The sequence below is a fragment of the Theobroma cacao genome, chromosome 4 (assembly GCF_053813885.1).
Source record: "Theobroma cacao isolate CCN51 chromosome 4, ASM5381388v1, whole genome shotgun sequence".
In the NCBI taxonomy this organism is placed as follows: domain Eukaryota; kingdom Viridiplantae; phylum Streptophyta; class Magnoliopsida; order Malvales; family Malvaceae; genus Theobroma; species Theobroma cacao.
This window is the reverse complement of record NC_142642.1, coordinates 38,106,291-38,129,689: the sequence shown is the minus strand read 5'-3', so window position 1 is coordinate 38,129,689 and position 23,399 is coordinate 38,106,291. Positions and strand designations below refer to the sequence as shown.

The 23,399-nt window shown below is 32.8% G+C and overlaps 4 protein-coding genes and 1 pseudogene across 5 annotated transcripts; 1 reads left to right on the top strand and 4 right to left on the bottom strand.

Moving 5' to 3' along the window:
- Positions 1–9: 9 nt before the first annotated feature.
- On the bottom strand, positions 10–2,759 carry LOC18603181 (1-aminocyclopropane-1-carboxylate oxidase homolog 1-like). Its single transcript, XM_018119726.2, has 3 exons — positions 2,003–2,759; positions 757–1,078; positions 10–524 (listed from the first exon to the last, which is right to left on the bottom strand). Exons 1-3 carry the CDS (start codon positions 2,551–2,553, stop codon positions 273–275), a joined length of 1,125 nt encoding a protein of 374 aa, XP_017975215.2. The 5' UTR covers positions 2,554–2,759; the 3' UTR covers positions 10–272.
- Positions 2,760–3,472: 713 nt separating this feature from the next.
- Positions 3,473–5,414, bottom strand: LOC18603180 (1-aminocyclopropane-1-carboxylate oxidase homolog 1 pseudogene; annotated as a pseudogene). Its single transcript, XR_016025944.1, has 3 exons — positions 4,890–5,414; positions 4,182–4,504; positions 3,473–3,831 (listed from the first exon to the last, which is right to left on the bottom strand). The product of XR_016025944.1 is annotated as a 1-aminocyclopropane-1-carboxylate oxidase homolog 1 pseudogene (transcript).
- A 2,682-nt stretch (positions 5,415–8,096) lies between these two features.
- On the bottom strand, positions 8,097–9,637 carry LOC18603178 (1-aminocyclopropane-1-carboxylate oxidase homolog 1-like). Its single transcript, XM_007034995.3, has 3 exons — positions 9,043–9,637; positions 8,642–8,963; positions 8,097–8,512 (listed from the first exon to the last, which is right to left on the bottom strand). Exons 1-3 carry the CDS (start codon positions 9,582–9,584, stop codon positions 8,261–8,263), a joined length of 1,116 nt encoding a protein of 371 aa, XP_007035057.3. The 5' UTR covers positions 9,585–9,637; the 3' UTR covers positions 8,097–8,260.
- A 2,406-nt stretch (positions 9,638–12,043) lies between these two features.
- LOC18603177 (uncharacterized) lies at positions 12,044–14,370 on the bottom strand. Its single transcript, XM_007034993.3, has 5 exons — positions 14,151–14,370; positions 12,904–13,018; positions 12,710–12,799; positions 12,517–12,615; positions 12,044–12,350 (listed from the first exon to the last, which is right to left on the bottom strand). The coding sequence occupies exons 1-5, from the start codon at positions 14,216–14,218 to the stop codon at positions 12,249–12,251; spliced, it is 474 nt and encodes a 157-aa protein (XP_007035055.2). The 5' UTR covers positions 14,219–14,370; the 3' UTR covers positions 12,044–12,248.
- Positions 14,371–20,647: 6,277 nt separating this feature from the next.
- Positions 20,648–22,910, top strand: LOC18603176 (uncharacterized). The gene is made up of 5 exons (XM_007034992.3): positions 20,648–20,910; positions 21,667–21,781; positions 22,036–22,125; positions 22,264–22,362; positions 22,451–22,910. Exons 1-5 carry the CDS (start codon positions 20,843–20,845, stop codon positions 22,550–22,552), a joined length of 474 nt encoding a protein of 157 aa, XP_007035054.3. The 5' UTR covers positions 20,648–20,842; the 3' UTR covers positions 22,553–22,910.
- The last annotated feature ends 489 nt before the right edge of the window (positions 22,911–23,399 follow it).

The window sequence follows — 23,399 nt, the reverse complement described above, 5'->3', positions numbered from 1 at the left end:
CACTTCAGCTTCACAGAAAATTTTTTTATTTTCACAATTTTTGTGGACGTAAATTATGAACAATGTTGTGGCTACAACACCCAAAGAAGAGGAGAAAGAGCACACGTTCCTTAGGTTTATAAACAAGATACGTAGACAACACTCATTTTCATAAATCAAACTGCCCAAGGATCAAAGTCATCAGGACCAAAATATTTTACAAGATCTGAATTATATTATATTTGAGTGAACTAGTCGTCTTGCTACTGCTGTTTTCACCTCTAACACCAAGTTCAGAGCCTGAAATGTGGCAAGGGAGAAGTACCACTAAGACCTTTTGCGTTGAAGTAGGTGATATAGTCTTTGACAGTGGTTTCCCTGTATTTTGAAGGGTTCTCTTCTGACAACAACTCCTTGATAGGCCCGTACAATCTTGCGTCTGGCAGAAGAGCAGTAGTGAAAAAGCTTGCCACTGATACTCTAGGCCCTACGGAATTTGTCAGTACTCTGTGGGCCACACTTGTACAACTATCATTTGATATAAGCTGAAAATAAAAATGAAAATTAGCTTAAAATCAGAAGTATTCATAACCCGTGATAATGTACTTCATTCTTATATAGTAACAAGTGATATATAATTAAGGCCTAAACTTCAGCTGTGAGGCCACTCAGGGATAATCCCAGCTAGAGAAATAGAACAATATTTAAGTATGACATTAGTATATAGTTATTCCATGCAATATAACTAGCAAAAGTTTAAAAAAGATAAGGACTTGCCTGTAGAAGATCTCCAATGTTAATGACTAGAGCCCCCGGGGCTGGGGGTACATCAATCCAGTGATTTTCATGGAGAACTTGGAGACCGCCAACATGGTCTTGTAGGAGCACGGTGAGGAAGCCATTGTCGGCATGCTTGCTTGAACCTAGAGTCAGTTCTGGCTGTGGACAGATGGGATAGTAATGGCACAGCATGACCAACCCCTTAGCACAATCAATATCTCTCAGATAATCAGGGTTCAGTCCGAGAGCCTCCGAGAGCAACTCAAACAGCAAATAACCCAACTTCATTATTTGCTTTGAGTATTCCAGCGTTATATCCCTACAAGTAAAGTAAGTGTATTAAGGATTTTATACTCTAGCTCTAAGGCTTTCTCCATTAAACTTTATCAACAAACAGGATACCATCGACTGACTCATAGCTGTAGATACTGTTGTCCTTTGCTCTCTTAATCTCCAACTTCAGATTTTAGATTTCAAAACCCTTTATATACTCTTTTTCCAACCACAAAAACTGTAATTAAGATCTATTGTCCACGCATGAAATCTGTAAAAGTGAATAATAGAAATAAGTGTGAAAGTATAATTTCGATAATAAGATTATCATCTTTGGTTATTATCATTAGGTTCAAGTTTTAATATATCCAAAAAATGGGGCGTGCCATTTGAGTGGATCAGAAGTACAAATTCTGCAGATTACAGTGACATGATGAAACAGTGGCAACCTAAAGATAAGAAGATATATTTTTAGGAAATAGCTAAAGCATGTGGCTCTAACTTTAACATTTTTTCTTTTTTTTGAAAGGCATAGTTTTATTAGATGGCCATTGGCCATTCAAAAAGTAGCGGGTTGTTGCCTTTATGCTACATTTAGACTGCCCAAACCACCTTCTGCACAGCCAAAAAACACAAAACACAGCCTATCCACAAGAAACAGGATCAGTCACCTGCATCCTGGTACAATATCAAAAATGGTCACAAACTATACAGAGAACACCTTAACTTCTCTCAAACAATACAAGCATTAAACACAAAACAGGAAAATTCCTTTATAGGCCATAGTGGCGGGCACAAATTCACCAAGAGCAATATGCCTGAAAGCAGGGCACAATTAAGGCTTGGTATTGTGGGTGAGCAAATCAGATTATTACGGCAGACCAAGATGGAATTAAGGTTTAGAACGAACAACGGCTACAAGAAAACTCTTTTAGCAGAAATGAGTTTTGTGTTTTAAGTTTTAACATACCTGAAAACTGTTGGCAACTCTTCTGGCTTGGGAGGATTAGGAGCCATAGAGCAGAAAACTGTATCTCTCCATTTAGCTGCTGGAGCACTATACAGATCAAAATTAGAATTGTAGACCACCCTTTTCGTATAATCACGAGAGAAGAGTTGTTTTTTAGCCTCAACATCTTGCTCAAAAAACCCACGCACACCATCCATCATTTCCTCCATGACACTCACTGGAATTCCATGGTTAAGCACTTGAAAGAATCCCCATGTCTTTGATGCAATTTGGACTTTTTGAACTATCTCCTTTCGAGTAATTGGATTTTTCTCCACTCCCTCAAGGTCTATAACAGGAATACTAACCTGAGTGCCACCTGAAACTGAGTCCTTCTCAAACTGATCTCGCGGCTGATAGAATATCCGAGGAACTTCTTTGATTCCAGCATCAACTAGTCCTTTGACACCAGCTTTTGTTTCATCAAAAGCTTTCAATTCACTTGCTCGATCATATTCAGGTTTTAGTGTGTCCTGCTCCTCATTAGTACTCTTGGACTTGGTTATCATCATTTTCTTTTTTCGTTAAGTAACCCCCGTGGACTATTCAAATCTTATGATAAAAATTGAGTCTAATGCAACCAAAAGAGGGAGGGAAGGAGATTCGTTTAAATAATAAGGAAAACAACAAAAAATCAAAACAGAGCACTATGCAATATGCATGAAGCTGCTGCCTCTTACAGGATTAAGCTTCTTTGATATGGAGTTGTAACTGAAAATTTTTATATTGGTAACTATCACTGATTTTTCAGATTGTGATATATTCTCCTGCGGCCAATGAGAATTGATACAAATGTCAAGGTGCTGAAGAAATGCGGTGTTTGGTCCACTTCCCCAACTTAGGAAATAAAATGACAAGCTACATTGACAAATCTCTGCAGTGTGGATCTTTATGGGCCATTAACCAAAGCTACTGGACACAAAAGCCTAGGGTCTATAAACCATACAAGTGGGGGACATAATTTGGATTTCCTTCTTTATCTCGTTCTTTCCTTTTCAACTTTTCTTTTAGGCAGCTGCTCTCATTCTTACGGAAGGTTATAGCTGGGCACTGCTATTGTTCATTCTGACTTCAGGCTAACAAGAGGCATTCCCAAACCCAACTTTTAAATAGCTAGAATTTTGCCAATACAAGTATTTATCCTCTGGCCAAATAAAAAAAAAAAAGTATGTCCAATTCGGAAAAGAATTAAAACCATCTCTTATGTAAGACTTTAGCATAGGGTTATTCAACTGGAAAGTATTGCAATGGAGAGCAAAAGCTTTCCAACATGATTGAATAGCTAGTCGTATATAAGAGCTTCAATGCCAAAACTGAAAAGTGAAGTAGCTGCAAGATTCCAGGATGTACACATTAACTTAAACTTCTTTATTTTTTGCAACTCATTTGTAGGAAAGAATATAAGCAATGGAGGCAACCACATGCCTCCAATACAATAGACAGTTCAATCATAAGAAAGTTACAAAATGATTCAGTTCATAAGCTAACTTTTCTATCATGGCAACATTTCTTTGCATCTCTCAGAGGCAAGTTCATAACCTGAAATGCAGCAAGGGAGAAGTACCATCAACATCAAGACCTCTTCCGTTGGAATAGATAACATAGTCTCTCACTGTAGTTTCCCTGTATTTGGGACGATTCCCTTCTGATAACAATTCCTTAATCGGTCCATATAGCCTTGAGTCTGACATTACAGAAGTGCTGAAGAAACATGCCACTGGTACTCTAGGTCCCACTGAATTTGCCAGTACTCTATGCTCCACACCTTTATAAGCGTCGTTTGATATAAGCTGAAAAACAGGGGACCAAAAGTTGAAATTAGCCAAAACAAGAATTATTCAACAAGATGCAGCCAGTAACATGTTCTCAGTAGTAAACAGAAACTTTGAAAAAATAAAAAGAATCATCCCAATGTAATCATCTGAACTCAAGAAATCAGTCTAAAACAAATCACTGCTATTGTCATGTACTTCATTCACTTTGGTGTAAGCTGATTTCTTTTATGACCTAGTTTCCCACTTTATGAATTATGATCATCCAGGATCACTTGAAGAATTGCCAGCAAATATTGCAACTGAAAGATGAAACAATCTGTTATTTACAGTATGGAACTAGCAAAACTCAAAACTGAAGGGCTTACCTGCAAAAGATCTCCAATGTTAATCAATAGAGCCCCAGGAGTAGGAGGTACATCAATCCACTTATCTTCATGAAGAACTTGGAGGCCACCAATATGATCTTGTAGAAGCACCGTGACAAAGTCATTGTCTGCATGCTTACTTGTGCCCAAAGCCAATTCTGACTGTGGACATGCGGGATAGTAATGGCATAGCATAGCAAGCCCCCTGCCACAATCCATGTCTTTCAGGTGGTCAGGCTTCAGCCCAAGAGCCTCAGAAAGTAACTCCAGCAGTAAATAACCCAGATTTTGTACTTGTTTTGAGTAGGCCACCCTTATATCCCCGCAAATGAATTAAGCATGTCAGTGATCATTTCTTCATCCGGTCAAGTCTTGTTTTCAAACACTAAACAGTAAAATATTTGCATATGAGCTGGCGGTTTTAAGTTATTGAATCTGGTAAGAAAGAACAAGGAATAGGGCAACCTAAATAGTACTCTTATATATTCTATAAATTTATCATACTGGCTAATGTTTAATATTCCAACCATTTGAAAGTAGAATTACTATGGCATCTAATATTCCCAGATTCATAAGCTACTTATTAAAGATTAAATAAGAAAAAGGGCATATAAGGAAATGAACCAAGCCTCAACCAAAAGGTAAAAGCTACGTATAAATTATTTAACAGCCCCCATATCATTTGTAAACTGTATAATGAAACATACCTGCAAACTGCTGGCAAGTCTTCCATCTTAGGAGGATTAGGAGCCATAAGGCTAAAAAATGTATCTCTCCAATTGACTGCTAAACCAGTATACAAATCAAAATTGCTATTATACACCACCGGTTTCGAATAATCTCGAGTGTAATACTGCTTTTTCACCTCAAGGTCTTGCTCAAAAACCTCCTTATACCGTCCATCATCTCCTCTAAAACGCTTTCTGGAATTCCATGATTGACCACTTGGAAAAATCCCCATTTCCTTGACCCGTTCCCAACCTTTTCCACTATTTCCTTTCGAGTAATTGGATCTTTCTTCACTCCTTCAAGGTCTATAACAGGAATACTGAACTGGGTATCACCTGACACTGAGGTTTTCTGAATTTTATCCGGTGGTTGATGAAATATTCGAGGAACCTCCGTGATTCCAGTATCAACAAGGCCTTTAACTCCAGCTTTTGTGTCATCAAAAGCTTTCAATTCACTTGCTCTATCAAACTGATCAGGGTTCGATGATTTGACTATCACCATTTCTTGTTCTTAGACCTGATAATTTTGGACACGACATGTTAACACGACACGAAAAGACACGGGTTAAACAGGTTTTGAGTTTGCCTTCAACATGTTTCATGTCTAATCGTGTCTGACACGTTAAGACACGAAAATTTTAGTGTCTTAACGTGTTAGACACGATAAATATGTTTAAAACACTTTTAATACGTTTACTTAATCGTGTTATCGTATTTAAACGTGTATACGTACTTAAACGTGTATACCTAACACGTTTATTAACTTATTAAATATTAATAGTTAAAAACTATTTTAACCTTATATAAATAATTTTTAATAATTATTTAATATGTATTTTAACTTTATGTATGATAATGAATTTTATGCATGTTATTTATATTAAATTTTATTATATTTGATGTTATTATTATTTTTTTATAATTATTTTTATAATTATAGATTTTAAATTTAAATAATAAAATTATATTTAATTATAAATATTTTTATTTAATCATGTTAAACGTGTTATTAATCGTGTCGTGTCGTATATTGACACGTTTAATAAACGTGTAAAACGTGTTAATCGTGTCGTGTCGTGTTACACGTGTATTAAACATATACGTGTACGTGTTTCAAATTTAATATACGAATATTAAACGTGTCGTGTTCGTATTTAATTTTAACGTGTTTCGTATCTTATCGTGTCTGACACGTTTAAGATACGAAAACACGAATTGTCAGGTCTATGAGTTGTTCTTGTTCTTATTCAGACAATCTTGATACTTTAAATAGAAAGAGTAGGAAGCAGATTTTTCTTGTTTTAGCAAATGAAGAGATTTATTTTTCCGTTCTAAATTTAGAGTTGGCGTGAACCGTTTTTGGGATAATCAATGTTATTATTATTTTATTATCTTCTGGGAACCATGAGAATGATACAACAATGGCAAGAGTTTAATATCACAGCCGCCGCGGCTGCCTCAGAATTATTGCCATCTCTTCTGACCATGTTTTTGTAACTTTGTGATGCCATTTGCCGCCAGCTGCCACCTCAAGTTCAATTCTAAAGGATCGTGTCCCTGTTCCTTCGCCCGCTTATCCTTTTGCCTCAAAATTTACAGCCGTTTCTTGTTAGCCCAAAGATCAAAAGAATGAAAATTATGTGCGCAAATGATCATATTTCATTAATAGCTAAATGATTAGTAAGTTATTCATTAGTAAGGTTCAGATAGTTTTTAACATATCTTGACATTTTATTAATCAAGTTGTCTGGGCTGTTTGCCCTTACCCCATGTTCTTCTGATGCAGTTACTGTTTCTGTATCTGTCAAGATTAGCTTTTTCAGGCTGATTGTGGTGTTGATTAGCTGCCATTTTTATGACATATTCCAAAAGGGAAATTCTCTGTCAAGAGGTTAAACTTTCTGTTGGGTACGGGTAGCATTGAGCAGCAGGTATGATTTGCTTTTATTTGGAAACTTCCTATCCCCCCAAAAGTTCAGTGCTTTATATGGCTTGCCATACTTGATTCTATACCTACACGGGCCTTCTAAGGACTCGTGGAGTTCCTTTCAACGAAGAGCAATTACTATGTGGTTGGTGCCAAGCTGAGACAGAAACATGCTCTCACATTCTTTTAGGCTGCAAATTTAGTTGGATAATATGGGCCATGGTTCATAGATGGTGGCAAATGATTTGGGCACCCCTTAGTTCTGTTGGCACTGATATATGCATTTGGGATGCTTGTCACTGTAAAGGTTTGACGAAAAAGAGATGGATGATTGTTCGTGGTTCTACCATTTGGTCACTATGGCTTGCAAGGAATGAATCCATGTTTAATGGTAAGGGTTGGGATAGTACGTATTTAATAACATCCGTACACTCTCATTATTTTGGACTAAAGCTTGTGATGGAATGGGCTCGCTGGATGAGTATGGTTGGTGGCCCGAGCCTTGGAATGTAAATATTACACGTGCTCCCCTCCACACTAGTGTTAATATTACTTGGCAGCCTCCACAACTTGGTGAGTTCAAATTCAATGTTGACGGCTCGGCTAGAGAAACATCTGGGCCTGCAGGCTATAAGGGTGTTCTTCTAGACTCAGAGGGGTATGTGACAGGTCTATTCTTTGGTCCCCTAGGCGTGCAGGACTCTAATCATGCAGAGATAATGACCATCAAACATGCCCTGTAAATGTATGCGAGTTCTCCTTATGCAGGTAACCACCAACTTGTTGTGGAGTCTGACTCTATTGCGGCACTCACTTGGGTGGAGAAGGTGAATCACAGACTTTGGAATATCTGGCATATTTTCAATGAAATAGATACAATTAGGGCAACTCTTGGTGGAGTGATTTTCCAACATATTGCACGAGATGGGAACTCGTTTGTAGACATGCTTGCTAAACATAGTGTTGACTGTGAGTCTGTTTACAGCATGGTGGTAGCTCTCATTAGCAAATTTCTTTATGAATACTTGTAGTTCACAATGTTTTGATATTGTAAAGCTTAGCTTAGAATTGTGGTACCTTTCATATCAGATATGTTTTGTTCGCTGGTGTTATGTATGCTTACACCAGTTACACTTTGATTGTAGTATGAACAGTTTACTGTACCCTTCCTATCCTGGGCAGATTATAAATGAAAATACCTTACTAGCTGAGAAAAAAAAATAGTGGAACATAGTTTCAGTCACCAAAGCAGAAAGACACAACAATCAAACATTACTTGGGTCTATAAATTGGATATATAACCATCACTTCCTTTTCTAATTCTAGTTATCATGATAGAAAATATTACAAATAAGTGCCAAAGTAAGTAGTTCAGAAACTATCTAGGATGCAAATGCTTCTTTTTGTCTTCACGGATTAGTTCATAGCCTGAAATGCAGCAGGGCAGAAGTTCCATCGAGGCCTTTTCCGTTGAAGTGTTTAAGATAGTCTATCACAGTAGTTTCCCTGTATTTCGGAGGATTGTCTTCCGTTAACAACTCCTTAATAGGTCCATATAGTCTTGGGTTTGGCCGAAAACCTGTGACAAAAAAGCCTGCCACCGATACTCTAGGTCCTACTGAATTTGCTAGTACCCTGTGCTCCACGCTTAAAAGACGGTCATTTGATATAAGCTGGAAAAACAGCCAAACAGAAAGTAAATCGATTAGAACCATAGTTATGAATTTATTCAACAAGCTGATTGCTGAATTTTTAATGCATTCTCCATGCTCATTTCTAATAACAGAAGCTATAAGGCTTGCCTGTAAAAGATCTCCAATGTTAACTACTAAAGCCCCAGGGGTTGGAGGTACATCAATCCACTGATTTCCATGAAGAACTTGGAGGCCGCCAACATGGTCTTGTAGAAGCACGGTGAGGAAGTCACTGTCAGCATGCTTGCTAGCTCCCAGAGTCAATTCTGGCTGCGGACACGCCGGATAGTAATGGCACAGCACACCAAGACCTTTAGCACAATCTATCTTCACCAGGTGGTCAGGATTCAGCCCAAGAGCTTCTGATATTAACTCAAAGAGTAAATATCCCAAACTCATTAACCGGTTTGAGTACTCCACCATTATATCCCTACACGTAAATTTTGCAGGTGAGAGTTCAATTTTTTTAGGTTATCCCTTATAAATTGTTAATAACATGGTATATATACCTGAATGATTCTGGCAGCTCTTCCAGCTTAGGAGGATCAGGAGCCATAGTGCAAAAAACAGAATCTCTCCAGTTAGCTGCCCGGGCAGTATGCAGATCAAAATTGCAATTGTAGACCACCGTTTTCATATTATCACGAGTGTAGAACTGTTTCTTGACCTCGACATCTTGCTCGAAAAACCTACGGACACTATGCTTCATGTCCTCTAGAACACCCACTGGAATCCCATGGTTAATAATTTGAAAAAAACCCCATTTCTTTGACGCATCACGGACTTCTTCAACAATCTCCTTGCGAGTAATTGGATCCTCCTTCACTCTATCAAGGTTTATAATAGGAATACGAACCTGGGCGTCACCAGGAACAGAGGATTTCTCAAACTTATCTGGTGGTTGATAAAACATGCGAGGAACCTCAGTCGCTCCAGCATCCACGAGTCCTTTGACGCCCGCTTTTGTGTCATCAAAAGCTTTAACTTCACTTGCTCTGTCATATTCAGGTTTTGATGTAGTCTGAACTTCACCTGTATTGGCTATCACCATTTTTCTTGTTTTGGGAGGCAGCCTCTTTGCTCAATACAAATTTAATATTGACAATCAAGGCATTTGGAATAAATAGAAGGGAAAGAAGATATTTCGGATGACGACAAAAGATTGAAAGGGACCAGAAAGAAATTGTATGTGCAAATTGTGAAGCCGTCATGTACATCAGCGACCGGTTTTTCTGATAAAGGATACGGTAATTGGTGTTCTTTTCTATGAAGATACGGCAATTGGCTTTGAGTCCTTTGACTTGTATCTATGGTTGGAAAGAAATCTAAATTTTACTACGGAATAAACTACTGCCATAAGCTGCTGTCAAGGATTAGGCGAGAGAATATGCCTGGATACTCGAGCCTTAATAGCTACACTCCCAGCTGTTTATTTCCTAATCATAAGAGTAATAATATCACAGTTTCTTGTACAGATTGAACTGACGATAGACTTAGCTATGAGTTTCCTCATAGAACTCTCGTTTTCGTGCTATCTTCTTTCCTTATAGAACCCTTGTTTTTCTCTTTCTTCCCCATAGAACACTATACGTTACACATATTTCAACATTACTTACTTCTATGAATAGGATACTCAAATTTCAAACTAGTCTTTTTCCGTATGGAGCAAGAGTCACCTTAGACTTAAATTATCATTTACCCGACTTTGCTCAATGATGCCAATCACTTTCAGAAACAGAGCCATCTTGACAAATTGAGGAGTAAAATGATCCCAAATTGTGTCCATTTAGTAGATGCAGGCAGGCGCGGAGCAAGAGGGTGACATGTGGTGGTAAGTACCGTCGCCTTTCGACTTTTTATTTTTTTATTATTACAAGCATAAAAGTTTATATATCATATTATAACCTTTATAATTACCCTTTACTCCTCATTCAAAATACTACCCTTTACTCCTCATTCAAAGTTCTAAATCCGTCACCAGATGCATCCACTTGTACAAGTTAATGTTCATCCCAGACGCTTTTGTCAATGCAAAAGCGCAATCTAGGACCGTTCACTACTTAAACAGCCGCACTAAGTAGATCAAGCATCTTATTAGCACGTTTAGTTCGTGAAATAGATAAAAATAAAATATAATAATTATTACGTAAAAATAAAATAAATATTATATAATTTAGTATGACAAATAAAATAAAATAAAAATAATTATTATAATTTATTACAATATTTTGTTAGTAATAATAACTTTAGAATAAAAAATAAAAAAATAAAAATATCTTTATTATATATATACGATTATTTATTTTTATTTTATTTTTTAAATATTAATAATTAATAATTTAATTAAAATATTAATAATTAATAATTTAAATATTAATATTTTAGTATAATTTAATTATTAATATTTTGTTTATAATTTAATATTATTATTAAAATATTAATTTTTTAATTTTTTAATTTATACTCATTAATAATTTAATATATTAATAATTTAATAAATAAAACATTACTATTTTAATACTTTAATCATATTAATATTAATCATATTTAAATTATGTATAAAATATTAATATTTTAAAATTTATAAATATTTTTTTTTATTCTATTTTTTTCTCCATAAGCCGACCACAAGAAAGGTGACCAATGTAATAAAACGTCGATCTGGTGCATCATGTGATCAGATCTAGCCACTAAACGTCGATCTGATGCACCATGTGATCAGATCTAGCCACTAAAGCACCAAATTGACGCTTCTCGTAACTGAATTTGATCGAGAAGCACCAAATCCGATGCTTCTCACGACCAAATCTAGCCATGGAGTGTCAGATCTAACTATTTCTCAATTAAATTTAGTCAAAAAAGATTAGATTGATGCTTTTCAACTATATTCGGTCGTGAAATCGCCATCGTCGCCGCCCACATCTTCTCCGATGATTAGTGCAAGTTAGAGAGAGAATAAAAGAGAAAAAAAGTAAAAAAATGATAAGAAAAAGAAATATTTATAAATATAAAGTTATAATATTTAAAAGTTATAAAAAATATTTTAGTCTTATCACATTTTAAGATTATTTCCTCAATCATGAAATAGCAAAACCCATAAGAGAGCTTGGGCTTAGTTAAACTTGAGTTTTATCCTATTTTAAGAAATAACTATTACTAAATAATAGCTATTCCTTATACCATTGCTTATACCATTGCTTACCAAACGGAGGTAAAGAAAAAACATGGGAATAGACTGGGAATAGCTTAGCTATTCCCTGTACCAAACATGCTATAAGGGAATATCGGATGCAATAAAGATCTTTTAGTTAACAATGTCCTCCGGCTGATGACTAGCACAATGCATTTCAACCAAAACCGAAAGCTATTGCACCTGAATAGCATTGACTAGTTGCTCTCCATTCTGCATCTCAACAGTTGAAGGTTCTCAAAAATGTTGTTGATCTCCCATGAAAAAATATTCCATAAAAACGAGAAAAACTAAAGGCAGCAGCAGATTCAAAAGCAAAATTATCAAATTCTTTCTGAAACTCAATTAAATAACCATGAACTTAACTTAGTACTTAACATCAAACTGTCTAAGTAGTATTCCCCTTTTTCCCTAATCTTTAAGAAACAAAGCCCTGATACAAGCATACAAAAATAGATCTGGACTCAGCAAGGTAGCCAAAGATCGAACAAGAAACTATAGCCTCAGTTTACCAGATTTTCCTCTTCAAACTGTTTTGGATTTTGGAGCCTTTTTCTTGAGTTGTCTCCTGGGCATTGAGTTCTTCATGCCAATAAAGAAGAACAATGCCCCCAACAGCGCCAAGTTCTAAAAAGTAAAGGAAATTTAGTAAGAAACAATCCATTGACGAATTTCATCACATACATCTACAGTTTGGAAAGAATCACCAACAAAAGGATTACAATTTGAAGGAAGAAATAGAAACACCAATCAACCCTTATTCCTTACGGAAAAATAAATACCAATTGCTAACCTGGGTGAACTTTGTAAAAAGCAGACCGAATTCTTTCTTTTCCATGTCATAGTTGTAAAAGTCATACAATATAGGAGTAACAATGAACTGTTGCAGAACCTACAAGAGAAGAACAGTGTAATACTTTCATCAGTTGACTTGGTTAATAATTGAACTAGTTAATCAAAATAACACATTAGATCATTAAACAAACCAAAAGATAAGCTCCGATGATGCTTCCAAAGATGAAAAAGATGCCCCCAACACCCTTAAAGGCTACAATGGCAGCAACTAGATACTTAATCTGTAGATAAATCCAAGAGTTATGACATCAGAAAAACACTGATATGAGCAGAGAAGACATTAAATTTTGGTGTCAGTGCCATCGCAACCTATAGCAATTCTTACTTCAAATTCTGGCACTTCCACCCCTGTATGAGATGACACAAGCTTTGAGAAGACTTTAAATTTTGGTTTCAGGGCCTTCGCTGCTGGCCCTCCATGAACGCCAAAATCATTGAACCTATACACATGAACACATAATGTAGATTAGACACAAGCATGACAGAACTTAGCCCTAGTTCAAAATTACAGAATACATATACCAAGATCAAGCTAGAGAACAGTAAAGGAAGTCAAACAATAGCTAATCTAAATCTTACGGGAAAAAAGATAAACTTGCTGACAAAAATTTTCCTTCAACACAACCATAAAATTTTAAAATTTACACCATATATCCACATAGGCCATAACCTTCCCAAGACCCCACTATGGTGAGCAGGACTATGGATGATCATACTATAGACTGACGTTTTGAATGTTTTCAATGTGTCATTCGTTAAATATATTGATTTCATTATCTCATTTACTATATATTAGTTCCATAATTAAATGTTGATTTCCTTATTTACAATTAAATGGACACATGGGAAAATATTTGAAACACACCCAGGATAAAAATCTCCAAACTGTATCGCTGTCCGAAACATAAACCAATAAGCTTTACTTACATGGCCAAAATAGAGAATGTGTTAAGCAACAAAAACCGTTACTCCTAACACTCTTTAGTTCTCAGTTACACAGAATATTAACTGCCAACCAACATCAGCCATTGCATTTATAATATTCACGAGATCTGGAACTTGAAAATAAGTTTAAACCTTATAAACCTCATTTAGCACTTAATCATTAATATTTCCGCATTACAGTGGAGAATTCAATAAGTAGATTCAGAAAAAGAAAAAAGGAAAACTGCCACAAGACTTAAACATCTAAGCAACCCTTACACGTCACATCAGCTATATAAATTTCAAAAGTTTATATAAAAAATTGACTCTTAATAACATCTTGAATTAGAGCAATTCTCCCAACAAAAGCTAGCAACTTTATGGGTTACCTAGAAACTATAAACAAGATCGATCTATACACATAAAACCCCACATCTGTCAAACATTTCCTTGAGAAGAAGCATTAAATCGTCAATAACTAAAATCAACGTCTGCTTAAAGCATTCACAAGAGCTCTGATTGCCAAATCTAAAGTAAGATCCAAACTATTCTTCTTACTTTTTTTTTCTTTTTTCTCGAGAACCAAACAATCTTCATTAAAACGCAAAAGTAAAAGTAAAAAAAGTGCAGATCTGAAGTGAGGCTTACTCTTGCCAAGCAGAGAGGATGAACACTGAAGCAAAAAGAACTCTTCCGACGAAAGAAACGAACGACATTTTTTCGATGAAATTACCTTAAATTCTACGGAAAAAAAAATCTTACAAAAAAATAAAAGGTTGAATTTTGAAAAAAAACAAAAGAAACTACTGTCCGAAAACTAGACGAGAGAGATGATAGAGTAGCAAGGGAAGAGACTCAAAACTAAAAATATCCCAGAACCATCGACTTTTATAGAGAGAAAAAGATCAATCGCAAAAAGATGACGTACGCGCGCGAGTACTAGAGTGTTTATAAAACTCGCACAACTGGGGAGGGAACACGTCGGTTTAACCAATCAGATTTGTTGGTTTAAGACGAGGCAGGAGTGACGTGGGCGAGAGTGGAGAGCGAGTTGTGTTTTTGGGTTTGATCTTTCTGAGGTTTGGCTACGGAAAATGTCCTTGTAGTTGGTTGTAATTTACGATTGTGGCCTTAGCGATATGTGTTTTTGAAATCAGTCCATTTTGCCGGTATTTTGGTCCAATTTTGAAATTTGAATGTGCATGTGTGCGTTGGTCCGTTCAAAAAGCTTGCTTTTGAGAAAGGAAAAGGAAATTACCGAGTTAAATAAAAATGACTATTGCTCGTTTACTTAGGTAAAATGTAAGATTAAATAATGTTTGAATGTTTGATTTGTAGTTGTTAAGGAGAATCATTTCTCTTTTTTATAATATATTTAATGGCATGCTTGGTTCACTGAAAATAATAAAATAAGAATAGAATAGTCATTTTAAAAAAATAAAATAGAGAAATAATAGGTATTATGTATATTGGTTCATGGGAATGGAATAGGATAGAAATTGCTATTATTACTTATTCCATTATTTGATTGGCAGAAATAATTTTAAGAATGGTTAAGGAATAATGGGTAAATGATAAAAATATCATTTATTAAAATTTTAAGATTTTTTAATTAAAAAACAAAAAAAAAACTATGATGAGAAATAAATACTCTTTATTAAAATTAAAGAATTTATTTTATTAAAAAAAAATATTCTATGTAATAAAATTAAAATAACTTTTACTATAATTAAATAATATTTTCACCAAAATACAAACATATTTTTATTATAATTTAATAATATTTTGTATTAAAAGATAATTAAACCTTTTATTATAATTAAATAATATTTAATATTAAAAGATAAAATATATTCTTCATTAAATTTAAATAATACTAAATAATATTCTTTGTTACATTTATTATATTCAAATAATAATATTAAGTAATATGCTTTATAATATTTATTATAGTGAAATAATATTAATATATTAAATAATATTTAAATATTTTCTTTTTCTTTTTTTTTAAATGAAGTAAAAAATTTTGTGTCTTTTGTGCTTTAGAGAGAGGAGTGAGGAAGAGAGAGAGAAAAATAGGTTTAGTATTTTTTATAAGGTAATTTTTTAAATTGTAAAATGGTATATTTGTCTAATCAATTTTTTTTCTTATTTCCAACAATTTAGAATAGCTATTACCAATGGGAGCCTTGGTAATTTTTGAAAAATAACCATTTCATTGAACCAAATGCAGCTTTATCTCAATAATGAGAATAGGGGAGGAATGGCTATTCTATTCTCCCCAACCAAGCATGCTCTAAAAATTGTTCAAAAATTACAAATACTATATTTAGCTCCATTTTGAGACATTTTTATCCTTTAAGTAAGCCCAACAACTAAATAAAATATACAAAAATAATAAAAATAACTCTATTTTTCAACACAAAAGTTTATTATTTAAAAGTTTATATTTGATGCGCTATATAGTATATAATATTTATATACTATCAGTGAATTAAATGTTTGTTATTTTATTAATAAATAAATTTAAACTTGATAATTTTAAAATGTAAATACTCATAATTTTAAAAATATTTATTTTGAAAGACTTTGAATTTTTATTTTATATATTTACAAAGTAACACTCTGCGATTAAGTAATAGTATACAAATATTATCTATTAACAATGCTTCAAATATAGATTCTATTATTTAAAAGTGTAAGTTAAAATCCTTAGATCCATGCGTGAATGTAAAAATTTATAGTCAATGCTAGATCATATTCTCTGCACTTCTTTATTGTTTATAACAACTCTCAATGAGTAAATATTGTTCAAAGGAATAGGAGACCTAGTCATATATATAATAAAATAAGCTTTAGTAACAACCTCCCATTAAAAGTTTATTGGGTCAAAACCTACACAATCCTCAAATCACACTAATCTAATTAAACGTGCAAAGCCCATCATCAACTAATCATTTTAATAATAATTGAATTTATGCTTTGTCTCACAACAAGATTAAATTATCAGTCTGTTTTATCAAACTAAAATGACCAATTAATAATAATCCACATAATAAAAAATTCCAACAAAAAAATCATCACTCCAATTAAGGCTAGTGGCTACCTCAATTATAATGGAGCATTTAATTAATGTCACCAAGTTATATTATTAAGCATTTGCTTTCCTTCTCCTTTATCCCTTGGAAAGAAAGATAATTAATTGCCTACCAAGAAATAATTGTAGCAGTAAGTTTAGTTGCCATTGCACATGCAATGCAATGGAATTTTACTTTCAAAAAAGAAAGGAGTTTGGCATGGCACAAGCAATTGCAGAAAACAAATGAGACTTTGCGAATCTCAGATCTCAACAAATAATAAATAAATAAGCTAAAAGGAAAGTAAAGAGAAAAAAGGAATTGCCAAAATTATTTTGAAAATCCAAGTCAAATTCATGTAAAAGCAATGAACAATGTCAGGTATTGTTTCCATGTTCTTATTCAATCCCAATATTCAAGTCAAGTGTGCCGTGGCTGACTTTAATAATTCTTTTTTTTTTTTGTCTTTTATTTGCTTTTTTTCATTTGTTTTAATTTAATTTACAGTAATTAATTGAAAATAGAAAATTGTGATATAGGGAAAGCTTGATTGGGCTGCACGTGAAAATAACAACTCACCTAGATCAAAAAACCATGACAGATGATCAAAAGGGAGATCAGATCTTATTCAAGAATCAAGATCGCTTTGCTGTTTCTCACTATAATTTATGAGGAATGGGGGAAGTCAATACAATCCATGAAGCCCACAATGCCACAACTATACAATAAATAGGAAAATTTAATGTTCTTTTTTTTTTTTTTGCGAAATATTGATTAAAATAAACTAAAGTTAAGCATATTTCTCCATTGAAAATGCATACATGTTCAAATTTTCAATCAACTTGGCATATCTATAGACACTTGTTTATAAAGTAAGCTTAACTTCTCCTTTTTTTTAACGAATTTTTTTATTAAAAAAAAAGAGAAATTTAAACTTGACTTTTTTAAAATAAAAAGATTACATATATACATTTATCATTTCAATCAAAAAATATAATTTAACCAAAAAAGACTCCAAAAAAATTACCCTTGTACTATTTTAACTTTCAAAGTGTGTCTCCCATCTACACTACGTCTCACAAAAATAACACATTACTATTAATGGCATCACAATCTCCATTTAACTAGTTTCCTTTGAGAATCAAGAATTTCACAAAGATCAAATTTAAAATTAAATTTTGTATCATTTTAATAAGAAAAACTAGCTTAACTGGATAAAACCCAAAATTATCTCAATATCAATTTAGCTTTCAAGGTGTGTCTCCCATGCTCATTTAGGATGAGTGAGTTGTAGTGGTATTCAAGCATGATTGTTGGAATGCAATTAATAAAAAGATATGGGCAATAACAAGAGTGAGTTGGTGAAGGTAGATGAGTGGTGATGACTGAATACAAAGTCATTATGAGAAAGAGTTTTGATTAAACTAACAAATCATAATCATCAATTGCCTAAGTACCTAACCAACCTAGTTACTAGTCTACAAATTATTTGAGGCATGTTGTATATGTGCGTATGTAGATATTAAATAATTATATTTATCTTTGATTAAAATTAATTAGAAGAAACTCTTGTCAACACCATGTGAGATTATAAATTATAACCTTACAAAACTAAAACCAATTGATTGTTAGGTCTTTTGGTCCATGTTTTGCATGATTGATCTTTGTTTATCAAAGATAAATATATATTATTTTCCAAAATTCAAAACCTTTATTTTAGTAAAACATTTTACTTGTGTTATTTTAATAGAAATAATAACCTAAAGATTAAAAAGTAAACAAAACTTCGGAAAAATTAAAAAAAATAAGTCAAAAACAAAAATCATAATCATATCATAGAAAAAAAAAAAGAGAGACAAATTCATGTCATATTTAACAATAACCTCAATATTGAACTTATAAAAAATAAAAATGAAATATAAACGACTAAAATATTTCATCATGACAATTTTATTTATAAATTAAATAAAAGAGATCAAGAGTTATGAACAAATTAATAAATAACTATAAATTAAGTACAACGATTGCAAAAATCTCAAGTTTTTGACAATCCGAAGATTATAAATTATTAAAAATATTTTTTGTCATTTTTTATCAATATAAAAATACAAAACTTAATTGCACTGAAGAAAAACTACATTATGTTATCAAATCTCATACAAAAATTTAAAAAAAATATTTTATTGTTTCTTTTTTTTTCAAATATTTACTTTCAAATCATTACATTTATAAAACATGAAATAATTAAAATCAATAGAACAATATCTTAAAACTTTTCATTTTCCTTGTTACTTTAATTTAATTAAGTAGAATATGAACAAAAATCTGATGAAATTGATTTATATTCTTTAAAGTTTAGTTTCAAATCATTAGTCATGTAATAATGTTAGATGGCTTTTCGTCACCCTAAAATTTACAAAGACACAACTGTATTAAACAAACATTTATTAAATGCACCACGATTATTAAACAATTATGCCTACTAATTTTGCAGAACCTAATTTTATAATCTATATAATAATGAAGACACAAATGTGTTAACAGACATGGTATCAACTGTGCCAAACCTAATTTTATAGATATAGATTAAATATTCGTATTTAATATTCGTATGAAATAATTGAAATCAATGACAATATAAATGCAAAGCATTTTATAGATCATATAGATCAGATGCAAACCTAATTTCATTTTTTATTTTGTTCTGGTTAAATTTAGTGGTTAGTATAATATGAAAAGGTTTTCAATTATTAAATATTAATTAAGTGCTTAACATTGAATAGTCGTATTAATTATGCAAAACCTAATTTTATGATATATAATCACAAAGTTTGCTTTGAAGGAAAGATTCAAGGGTAAAAAATAAGTGCCAAGTATTCCAACTTGTAGCGATTATGATACATCTATGATTTCTAGTATTTACATGTAGAATTTTGTTGGGTGAAACATCCCTCTTTAAGATCAGTAATTATTTATCGAGTGATAATTGTTTGGTATTAGAAAAAGGTTAACTCATGTTTTTTCAAAAAAATAGTAAAGTGAAGGTAAATTTCGATTCATTTATTAGCTATAAAATAGGAAATAATCGTATCTTACTCATTTAACATTTCTTGTAAATTCCTAAAACTTAAACTTGAATTAAAGGTTCAACTTAAAATTCCTAACCTATATTTTGCAAAAGAATCGTTTTATTTTCAATTAAACAAAAAACACATAGTTTTTCGTTTTGATATCACTTGAAATTAGGGATGTTCATGGACACCATATAATCGGATATCTTACATTACTCAATCCGATTAGGTAAGATTAAAATATTTTATAATTAAGTTTGGATAAGGTTTAAGTAGTGGTCTTAGAATACTCGTTAACTCAATTATAAATAATATTTTAATATTAAAATTCAATGTTATATATATATTATTTTTATTTATAAATTTTTTATAATTAATATAATATTTATTAAAATTTATTAATTGTTTAAATACTATTCAAACTATAATTTAAATTTTTATGAACTAATTTTAATTTATTAATTTAATTTTGATAATATACATAACAATTGAATTCTAAATTTATTTTAATCTAATATCGGTTCAAGTATTTAATGGATAATATTTAAAATATTCAGGTAGGAATTCATATTGTAATTTTAAAATTTAATCGGGTATTTATAAAATTTGAATATATTATCAAATAACAAGATTTGAGATAAAAAACTTAAAAAATAGCGAATACGCTATCTATTGACATCTTTATTTAAAATGTTAAATTATGGACAAAATATTAAATTTTGGTAAGTTGTAATGTATCGTAATTAATTTGATAATAACACTTATATGTAATCATATCAAATTTCAAAATATGCATAAAAATGTAGAGTAGCTTGGTAATTTGGGCTAAAGAATTCTTCTTACAGAAATGGCAAAGGCGTAATTAAGATAAACTGCAAACCCAGAAGTAGTAAACTACAATAGTAGTAGTGTTGGTGAAGAATCGGACCTTGATTCATTTCTTTCTTCCGCGTTCATCCCACCTCAATAAATATTTTAAACTTTTTTTATTCATTTTAATTTCATAAATAATTGACCCATCAAGACCCGACCAACTCCAAAACCCCAAAATTTCTCTCTTCTCTGTCTCTTCCTCCCCTCTAACGGTAGCAGCAAAGAAGAGAAAAGAAGAACCCCGAAATTCGGCCTTAACAGTTTTCTGTTTTTTGCTCGAAACCAAGTGGGGAGAAGAAAAAAGAAGTAAACAAGAATAATGGGTTTCATGTCATTTGTTGGACGAGTTTTGTTTGCTTCTATTTTTATTCTCTCTGCTAGGCAAATGTAATCTCTCTTTCTCTCTTGTTATAGATCTGTTAAATCTTTTTGTTGGGTTGTTTTAGAAATATGTTATTTATTAGATCTGGGTTATTTCTATTTTGTTTATCCTGCAGTTTTGGTATTTTTTGTGTGTACTGTTGCATTATGTTCCTTAATTTGTAACTGTTGTTAATGATTGCTTTCGCTTGAGGATCTGGGCCACTTGTCTAGATTGTATATTGGGGAGTTACTGCTTAGTAGGAGAAAAACCTTTTTGTTTTTCAATTTTTTATGTTTAAACTTTGCCAGGAAAGAAAAATGGTATGACAAACATTTTCTTTCTTTTTTATTTGGTTGAATAAACCTAATATTTGCAAGTTCAGAATTGGATGGTTAGTTTTAGTGAATACGGTTGTATTTTATAAGTACTTCCCGGAGATAGTGTTGTCTTGGCCGTGTCATTTTGATAAGATGAATCTGAATACCATGAAGTGGTAGTACGCAAGATGTGATGGATTGTTGTTGTTATCTAATGTGGCAGTTGAGTCAATGTCCTGAATTTCTAGATAAAAATCCCATAATCACCATTCTGGTTTGGTTGGTGTAATTTCAGTGATTGGCCCTATACTAAGTTTTACTGCACTGCTGCTACTATATTTTTGCCAGTTATTGCTCCTATAATGATAAGAGAAGATAGACTGCGTAAAGAACTCAGCTAGGACTCTCTGTAAAAGCTAATGCTATTTTGTAGATATAGTAACATAAACAATATGTTGGCAGGTTCACTGAATTTGGGGTTGATGGCGGGCCTGCAGCAAAGGAGTTGATACCAAAGGTTGATCTTGCTAAGAAACATATATATTCTCAAGTCCATGTAAATTTTCCAGATATTGAAGTAAGTTATTCTTTTTCTCTCTTAATAACTTGTAATAAAGTTCTTTCTTATTTTGATATATTAAGGTTTTTTTTTTTTTTTATAATTGGGGGAGGGGGGATTCGAACCTGCTCTTTAGGCAGGGGATTATGCACTAACCAATGAGCCAAATGCTCGGGTGCTTTTGATATATTAAGTTTGTGTTAATATGATTTATCTTTTTCATATTGCTCTAGATGTACATTGTTTTCTGATATGCAGACTTTTTTACACAGGTTAGACAATTAGTTGCAGCTGCCATTGCTTTGAAAGGACTTGGTGGCATTCTATTTGTATTTGGCCATGGCTTTGGAGCCTTCCTCTTGGTTAGAATTTTGTTTCTTTTGGGTGATCGTTTTGATTATATTTGAACTTTAAAGGAAGTTTACATTTGAAACTGCACCTAGTAGTTTCTTCTGATTTTAGTTTTATGTCTCATTTAATTGTCCTTTCTTTCGACATAGGGTGCCTACTTGCTGGTTAGCACTCCTCTTCTCTATGACTTCTACAACTATGGTCCCAATGAGCCTCAATACTCTGCTTTGCTCAGTGATTTTGTGCAGGTACGTACAAAGGCATATCTAATGTGTTCCCAAGCATTATGATGTAAGGACTTCATTGTTTTTAAATTTTTTTCTTAATCGATGGCAGTGTGTTGCACAATTTGGTGCATTACTTTTCTTCTGGGGGATGAAGCAGTCAATACCTAAGAGGCAACTGAAGAAGAAGGCCCTGAAATCGAAAGCTGCTTAGATTTATTGAAGAAGTAGCTGGTGAAGATTGGAAAGTTCTTCAAGTCTTGATATTTAAACGATGTCAAGTAGTTGCTGTGCAGCACCAGATAATATTTTGCAGATCTACCAAATATTGCTTCCCAATTTTAGGAGTTGTTAAGTTTTTATTAGTTCCTTATTCACCAGAACATTTGAAAAATTGAATGGATTGCCCCTTGTTTATTTTCTATGACAGTTTGATTTTGAGTTCAAAAATTAGGGCTTTGATGACTACTATTTTCTGGTGTACACTCCAAATGACTGGATCATACATTTTATGGTGCTGGAATCATGGCTGCCCTTTAAGACAGCAGCAATTGCAGTACTTATTAATGTTTCATGCAGCCATTCATGTATCTGAATGGAGCAAGAAATTGCTTCTCATATGATCATTATTAGTTCACGGGATGGGATATATTCACAGGCAAGAGCCGAAAATTATCAGTACCATCGTGCTTATTTTATTGTTCTTCTCCATTTTTGGACTTGGATAATGATTTTTTCCACTTCAAGTCATGAAGTTGCTGTGCCAGTGGATGATCTCAGGGTTAACGTAAATGGTTTGGCTCATTCTTTTATGCCTGCAATAGCTCACTAGTATCATAAAGGAAAAACCCAAGACCATGATTAGGTCTCTACTCTCTTGGGGAGGTCTCAGGTCAGCTGGCATTTTCACTTCCAACTGAAGTCAATTTTCACTCATTGTTGCGTGGAGTTTGTAAAGGGTCTAAGCTACGGCACAAGGATTACTTGCAGGTAATTGGTTATTCACTTATCAGTAAATACCACATGAACAGATTCTTGAGCAGGAAATAAGAAATTCATAA